Here is an 8,280-nt window from a genome sequence, read left to right as displayed (position 1 = left end):
ACCAGGATGTTCTGCCTCAGCTCCCCCGTCTTTGCAACCGGAGCTAACGCCGCCCTGGGACGTTTTATATTCTCCGCGGGCAGAGAATATCGAAGTGCCTTTTTTAGGCTTCAGTTTTTTTGCTTCCTAGAGGCTGGCTCGAAGCCAGCGCGATGTCTTTCCCCTTACATGTCTTCATGAAAGCAAAAAGGTTTTGCACGGCTTATCAGGTGAGGGTCAGACCTATCTGTTAACACGGGGGGGGAAACCCTGATGAAATTATACGCCGGATCTCACTGGGGAAGATGAGAGATCTCACTGCTTTTTTTTTTTTATTTCCCGCCAGCCAGCGGAGCTGCAGCTAATCTGCGGGAAACGCTCCATGTAACGATGTCAGACGGACTTACAAGGTATCGGTGACAAGTCGCAGCACACTGTCCCTGGCCCAGGCGTTCCTCAGCTTTGCCATTGACGAGCGCCCGGCCGTGTAACGGTGTAATTATAGTTTTGTGGGTCTCTCCAGGCACGCACGGGGTTGCACACAAGGCAATATGCCTTTTTATAGCTTGTGGAAGTGTGGGTGATGCCATCAGTATTCGCGTCTCGTTTCTGGCTGCGGCGTCCCCATTCTGGCCAGACAGTCAGAAAATGTCGGTGTAACACGAGGACAAGGTGGTGGAGCTGACTTGCCGCTGGTCTCGCTTCTGGCTGCTTCACCAGGCTGTTTAAAACATCCCTGGAAACCGGCTCGGTGGTTTTTTGGGTGACTTCTGGCTAATCTGTGGCAGCTGCTTTTCTGGAGCAACGTTTCTAATTAAGGCATGCTCAAAAATCTTCTGAAGTGAGCTGTGCTGACACCGCAGCCAAGTTATTTTAGTGCCCAAAAGATCACCACACTCGTCCCACGTGAGAGGTTTTGTACTTTAACGTGGTGAACCTTTTATGCGTGGTGCGCCGCATGTGCTTTAGTACATCAGTTTAATGGCACTTCCTATCTTTAGCCGGTGTATTTCGATAGCGGGTTGACAGATCTCAACACGCTCGCCTATCTCACCACAGTATTTAAGCTCAATTAGTTACCAGGCACAGAGTGGTGTGGAGGGTTTATTATTAGCTTGGAGCCAGCCACCAGCCAAGGACAGCGCTGCAACCAGGTCTGCACTCTGGGTTCGTCTCCTTTGGAGAGAAGGAGGCCGAGGGGCGACCTCGTCGCTCCCTGCAGCTTCCTGAGGAGGGGACGCGGGGAGGGAGGTGCTGATCTCTTCTGTGTGCGTTTGAACCAAAGCATGCGTCCGTGGTCACAAACAAGCCAAAAGATAATTTAACCAAGGCTCCTCAAGGAAGGTTCAGACTTGACATTAGGAAGCATTTCTTTACCGAGATGGTGATCAAACCCTGGAACAGGCTTCCCGGAGAGGCGGTCGATGCCCCCAGCCTGTCAGTGTCGAAGAGGCATTTGGACAGTGCCCTTAAGAACATGCTTTAACTTTTGGTCAGCCCCGGAGCGGTCAGGCAGTTGGACTAGATGATCGTTGTAGGTCCCTTCCAACCGAAATATTCTAGTCTGTTCTATTCTGTTCCTCAGCCACGGCGAGCTGCCCTTGTCCCCGGCACGCGCCAAGCGCAGACGTTGCCCCAGGCGTGGCCGGTGGCAGCACAGACCCGTCCGAGCGGACGGGGCAGAGAGGAGATGACGTTTTTCGTAGCGCTCACCATTGTGCTACTCGTGCTTCCCGCCGGGCTGCCCGGGTGAAGGTCACCGTTCGGCTCGCGGGCGGAGGCTCTGCCTAAAAGCCTGGTGAAGAATAGGAGTCGCGCTCTTCATAAAAGAGGAAACTCAGGCAGAATGTTGTTCTCAAAGAAAAGTACGCGATAGGCAGGAAAAGAAAGGTCTACCACTCAGTTTTGCTTCAGGAGCAATGTCCCCGTTCCTTCCTCAAGCGTGTCACGCTCCACGTCCCCATTGTGTTTGCCTAATTTTGTGCTGTCTTGCCGGGAGTGGGAGGCTTTTTTTATCTCACTGAAATGAGAAAAAGCCTATCAACAGAAAAATCAGTAAAACTGTTTCCACTGGTATTTTATTTATAGTTTTGCTAGAAAGGGAGGACGCGGATGAGTAAGAACTCTGTGGACTTCCTACAGACTTACTCGGAAGCATTTGAGAAAGCAGAACCTCCTGTAGCTACGTTTTAGAGTTGCAGCGTGCTGCCTGGCACTTTAATGCAGGATTTTGCCAGAAGCACGTAACCTACTTGGGCGTGAGCCGCTCTGCAGGGCGCGGTGTGACGGCAGGCGACACAGGGGTATGAAGGACTGCTCCCTGCCGCATGGATTCCTTAGAGCACTTCCACAGCGAGTTAACGAAAAGCCTGTCGGTAAACGGGCTGCATGGGTGCTCCAAGGACGGGTTTAAATGCTGTGTGTTTCAAACTGAAATTAGGGTGGCATTTTCAGCACTAATTCCTGAAACGTTTCCTAAGGCAGCGCAATTTTAATAGGGGGCTGCTACTCTCGTTCCCTGAGAATCCCCAACCCTTCTGGATTTTAAATTCAGAAATATAGCCATTTCCACCCCCCGAGGTTCAGCTAGCTGGAGAATTTAGGACCAAATAGCGTTCTTGTTTGGATCGCGAAAGGCAGAAAGAGGCTTCTCTCCAAACTTCCCACCTTGGGAGCACTCGATCGTTGTGTGAAACGGGCCGCAGCATCGCTACGCGCCAATTTGTTGTGAGCACGACCTGAGAAAGGCCGCGAAGCTGAGGCCGACATAAAACCGGTTTCGTACCAGCACATTAGGAATACCTGAAGTGCTGTTCACCTCCCACAATAACCTCCGAGAATCGCACTCCTGGTGGGGTGTCTGAGCCAGGTTTCCAGGCCAGTGTTACCACTCAAACCAAAGGGAGGTTTGAGGCCGCACAGGTATGAAATTTCGGATGCCATATGAAAAAGCAGGGGCTGCTGTTGTGTTTTGGGGGAGTTTTGCGCTTATTTCTACTACAGTAACAGTGATGGACGTATTAAAGCAGGACCTCAAAAGAACAAGATTTTAAATTAATTTTTACTGAATTTAAGAGATGACATTACAAACAAGCCATTACTTAAAGACTTAATATCCGCAGGAGCACATAAGCAGAAGAGTCAGTTGTTTTCCTAACGCAGCTCTACTTGTTCCGTTATAAAAATGCATTTCCAACTTATGTTTAAGCCAGTGGAATATAAAATAAGAAAATAAAAAAACCCAAAACCTGTCCATCACAGAGTTGTGAATAAGTTATCTTCATTTTTTTCAATTATGTACAAAAGATACTTTCCAAAGGACAGCACAAGAAGAGTTTACACAAATAAACCCTCATTCCGACCTCTAAGTACTATTTACATCACTCTGTACACGGGTCTTTCAGGTCTTCCGAGACCCTGAAAAGCAAGAAGGGAACGTGTGACTATCCAAGCGTAGGAGCGGGTTGTTTCCAGCAGTCAGTCCCTCACGTTTCACCCCCTCGGAAGCGGGGACATATTTACCTATAAGCAATTTAAAAGCTTGTTCTGAATATCTTCAAAGACTTGATTGTAAAGTTCGTCTCTAGACTTCAGTCCGTCTAAATAAACTGAAAGAGAGAGAGGAAGGTTTCAGGCTGTGGGTTTCCGATCAGAACAAAGCTGCTGTAGATTAGTTTTAAAATATCTCATACTCTATTGACTCGAACGACAACTTGTTTTCCAACTGGAAAAACAGAACCATCCTGAAAAAACTATGGCCCACAAAAATCTCTTATGCCGTTATAAAGAATGTAGTTTTTGTTATCCCCCCCCCCCAAATGCTTATAATAAGAAACAAAGAGAAGAAATTCTTAGCTATAAAACTGCATGTATTTATCTGGACAGAAAGTAGGCCATGCTCACAACTTAGTAGTAAAAATAGCGCCCTGCATCGTACAGTTAAAGTTTCCTTGAGTTAAATTACTGACTTCCTTAAAATCCGAAGTACAATGCCAAAGGATTTGTACTTAGGGATGCTTACCGACATCCACGCCGCTGTCCTCCATTTCTTTCCTGTGTTTTAAGTACATGGGCCAGACGTGTCCATCAAAGAGACCCGGCGGGTCAGGAACAGTGTAGTTACGTGTACTGCAAATATCAAAATGGAAAAGATCATCAGGACTACCGGGATCGCACTGCCTCTTGCACACTGCTGAAGCCCGAAGTTAATCTGAGAGCTGCTCAGTTGCATTTACGTAAAAGCCGATTGTCACAGTCCGATTTCCCATCGATATTGGCCTAGGTTTTGCAACAAGTTTCTTTAAGCATCCAAAGCGAATGCAGAAGCTACAGGTGGCCGATGAAGGCAAAGCGAGCAGTCTCGGAGGGTTTACTGTTGCTCACGGGGGAAGCGTGTTCCTTTTGCACCGACGTGCTGATCTTCATAAACCACCCCCAGCGGGGACTGCCAGACCTAAAGTTTCAGAAAATGCTACGGGAAAGCCTCTTTCTCCAATTAAATTAAAAATTTAAGCTGTAATTCCAATTTGTAAGTGACACCAACATATCCCATTAATAGCAACATGAAGGTAGCCTGAGGGCTTGCCCCTAGTAGAGAGTCTTTATTGGAAGGAAGGCTTAGACTGACATCAAAGAATCTTCTCACCTTCTCCTCCTTTTGCATTCATCGTATGGAACTGCCAAGTAGTAACGTATGTCGAATAGGTCTATCAGTGGTCTAGGGTAGAGTAGAAAGAACAAACGTGTCTATTTTTTCTGACAAAGTGTTAAATCACCCCTGTAAGCTACAAAAAAAGTCTTCCTGCCTCTCTTGTATTTGTCTCTATCGTAGACAACAGAAGTGCAAGTGTTTTCATTAAGACACAAGCTAACGAACGGTAGGTTTATTAGTAGCTATAAAACATGGAGAATGCCGGGTTTTGTAGGTCAGAATGGTATGGCAGGTACTTTTCCTACCAGTTACTGTGGAGGATCAGACACTGGGCTGGGAAGACCTGGCGTGTGAACCCTGACTCTTTTTCTAGACCGTTTCAAATTCTGCTTGCAGCAGTCCAAAGCTGCGATTCATCAATCTGATATGAACTGACTTATCACACCGTCTGGCCTGTGGTGCAGAAGCAAGCTGTCAAAATGTGCACGGGCACACACACTTGGTACAAGGCAACTCATCAGCTCATGATCTTTTACAGAAATACAGGAGGTTAGCTCTACCGCAGCTTACTGCGTTGTACACCTATTAGGCTGAATAAACCCAGGAAAATCCTTAAAGCAAATCTAGTTTGAACCTGGTGGGACCGAGAGTTCTAAAAGTCTGCTGAGGGTTGCATAAATGCTTAATATAGTATGAACTGAGCAAGCCCCAGGTCCGTGGATGAAATACTCCCTCTGGGCTAGGGAAAAGCTCCCATTAACAAGACGGAGCGCTTCAGAGGTATTTGTAACCTTCAGGAGAGATCTCGAGAGTTACCTCCCCGGGGACAGGCCAAGAACACCAGGCAGTTTGCCAGCGCGATCTCCAGTTGGCCATTTTCGGTATGGCCAGTGCAAGATTGCCATTTTACATTATCCGTTCAGTTTGGAAAGCCGGAGTAGAGCTGCTTGTCTTATGGTACAGCTTATAAACAACTCCGGTTTTGCTAAGTGTCACGCACAGCTTGTTCTCTTGAAAGAGTTTTGTAAACAAGACTATAGTTTGGAGCCAAGAATCTTTTGCTCATCATGTTCATAGCGTGCGATTTTCTGAAGTTTATGTATTTAGCTATTGGAAGTTTTCCCTCTCTTTGCTCTTAGTCTAGTCTCCCCATCTTTCTGCCAAACATTTTTTCCCCATATAAAAAAAAGCAAGAATAGTTGATCTCTGCTCCAGCATACAATTAATTGCTGAGCTCAATTTAGTCAGTGTTAACAAGCATGTGTATCACACGAGATAACTATTCCTAAATTCCAGGAGAGATTCCAAGTAGTGAACGCAGAACGGATTATCTTCTTGTTCTCATCAGCAACCTTTTCAGGTCAAGGTTTATGCACCGTGGTAGGAGACCAGGAGGGAAGCCTGTGCCTTCTTCACTGCTGGCTCAGGATTTACAAGTTCTGGTCTAAAGCTCTCTGCGCCCTAGAGTTCAAGGGTGTGCCCGAAATGAGAGCTTCCTACGTTACCTTGAGAAAGTCACCTTGCACACCTCACTTTTACCACCATTTACTGGTAAATTTTACATGAGAAAAACTCTTATGCATGATACCTCAGGAGAAGCCAGGAGGGGTATATTAGTAAAAAGGAGGTTTTAGCCCTGGCACTAGGGATCTTCCCTGGCAAACTGTTAATAGTTCCCCAAACCTTACTTGTAATTATAAAGCAGGAAGCCTTCAATGACCAATATATGGATATCTTTGGAGGCTGGCTCTTTAGAGCCAGGCGTGACATTCACCCCGTGGGAACGGGCAAACTTCACTGGGTTCTCAATCCATGCACGCACAGTGCTCACCATTGCCTCCATATCCAAGGAGTCCAACACTAGTTAGAAGAAAGGGGGTGGGTGGGAAAAAGGTATACAATCAAATACCACGAACCACACAGGCTTGAAAGTATAATATAGAATGAACTTGTAAAATTGAAGTTACACAAGTTTACTGTTAAAGCTTTAAAAATTAAAAAGAAATACTTAGGAAAAATATACATTACTGCATCCTATAGCGAACACTGCTCTTACCATCCCATTGTTTAAAGCCGTCTTCCCCGACTTCTATTTGATCTTGTGGCTGAAATATAGTGAGCAATAAAACATTGCTGCAAACTCAGCGTGATCAGTTACCTAAGATCCGATCACAACCTGGACACTACTGCAATACACAAAAAAGCAAGTGTTCACTTAACAAAACAATTACAGACCCTGAAATTTAAGTTCCCATCTTTCACCAACCCCAAGAACTTTGCAAAGTTTTCTTGGCTCAGTCAAGCCACTTTGGACAAAGAATTCTAGGTTAATAATTTGATACGGTGTTATTAGCCAAAATACTACAGGCCCCTGTTATAAGTCAACATATAAGAACTCAAAATGCAAATACAGTGTTAAATAACTGCTAAAATTTACATATTCAGTAATAGCTATTTTAACTCCTAATGGCTCTAATAAAAATGCAGGTCAGCCCAGCACGATTTTCAATCACTTAGTTGTAGCTTGATCTGCACTAGCATTTGCGAGCTAAACACACTAGTGAGAAGCTACATATCTTCATGGAAAATTCCTCCTCTGCTTTAAGGGCTCATGTCTGACCAAATTTGTGCATGAGGCTTCTGGCAAAGAGGCGCTTCCAAATGAGTGCCTCATTCTGTTTTGTATGGCACGTGCTCCTGCAAAGGCAGGACAAACCAACCACGCGGCTGCCGATGCTGGAGCACATCGCATATCAGGGGACGACAGACAGCTACTTCAAACACGTTGCCACATCTCTTGGACTTCCACCTACAGTGGGGTCCAGCTATATTGCAGTCCCTGTGAAATGGCTGCAGCCTACAGGGTTTAGTAACGCAGTTCTGAATCGACCGCTTCCCCTGCTGCTCTCCCAGGCTTGGTGCTGAGGGCACCCAAGCCAGCACAGGTCTTCCGTATTCATCTTTAGCAGCCTTCAAATTGGGTTTCTGATAGAGCTGTCAAAGCTCCCCAGTACAACTGTCTTTCTGCATTTAAAGCAGTGTAAGGGTGCTTAAATCCTCAAGTATCATTTACAAGCAACATTCTTATTTAAATAAAATGAGGAAAACCCAACATGGAGAACATGATTTGTACAGAGCACAGTAAATAACCTCTAACCCAGATCAGTAGTTTGACCTAAAGTTAGACTTGTTAAAACTAAAGGAAGCTTTTGCTGCAACTGTTCTGTGCTCGGCTGTGCCAAGCTCCACTTCTGTGGAAACTGGTAGATGCCAACATTGTAAAGGTCAGTATCTCCTCACCTGTCCAAAGTAACTAAAAAAATTAATACATATACCTTAAAAAAATAAATAAATCAGAACATGTGTTACTCCTAAGCTGTCAAAACTTACTTGGAAAGCATGCACAAGCATATAAAACTTACGGGGGGACCTACTACAACTATCACTACATATGCAAGCAGCAGCTGACATTTTAAACAAGGGGAGGAGCTCAGCTTACCTTGAAGAAGTCATCCTGATGGACCACACAGCAGTTGGGGAGCGCCTTGATGATTCTCTTGGTCAGGGTGGTTTTGCCACCGTTGGTGACGCTGCACGGAGAGGCGGGAGAACCGCGTTAGAGCCGCTGGGACCCCCCCCCCGGCCCTCAG

General features: G+C 45.9%; 1 protein-coding gene across 1 annotated transcript in view; it reads right to left on the bottom strand.

The window, feature by feature from the left end:
- Positions 1 to 3,036: 3,036 nt before the first annotated feature.
- Positions 3,037 to 8,280, bottom strand: part of NMRK2 (nicotinamide riboside kinase 2) — a 6,807-nt gene continuing 1,563 nt past the window's right edge. Inside the window, exons 2-8 of the mRNA XM_009323309.1 lie at positions 8,130 to 8,220; positions 6,687 to 6,735; positions 6,319 to 6,490; positions 4,625 to 4,696; positions 4,001 to 4,107; positions 3,502 to 3,587; positions 3,037 to 3,396 (exon numbers count right to left, since the gene is read on the bottom strand). Of these exons, the coding sequence (XP_009321584.1) occupies positions 3,502 to 3,587; positions 4,001 to 4,107; positions 4,625 to 4,696; positions 6,319 to 6,490; positions 6,687 to 6,735; positions 8,130 to 8,220 (577 nt within the window). The 3' untranslated portion in view covers positions 3,037 to 3,396. The remainder of the gene's footprint in view (positions 3,397 to 3,501; positions 3,588 to 4,000; positions 4,108 to 4,624; positions 4,697 to 6,318; positions 6,491 to 6,686; positions 6,736 to 8,129; positions 8,221 to 8,280) is intronic.

Source organism: Pygoscelis adeliae, unplaced genomic scaffold, assembly GCF_000699105.1.
Source record: "Pygoscelis adeliae isolate BGI_AS28 unplaced genomic scaffold, ASM69910v1 Scaffold590, whole genome shotgun sequence".
In the NCBI taxonomy this organism is placed as follows: Eukaryota; Metazoa; Chordata; class Aves; order Sphenisciformes; family Spheniscidae; genus Pygoscelis; species Pygoscelis adeliae.
Note: the sequence above shows the minus strand (reverse complement) of the source record. Positions and strands in the feature narration are given on the sequence as shown.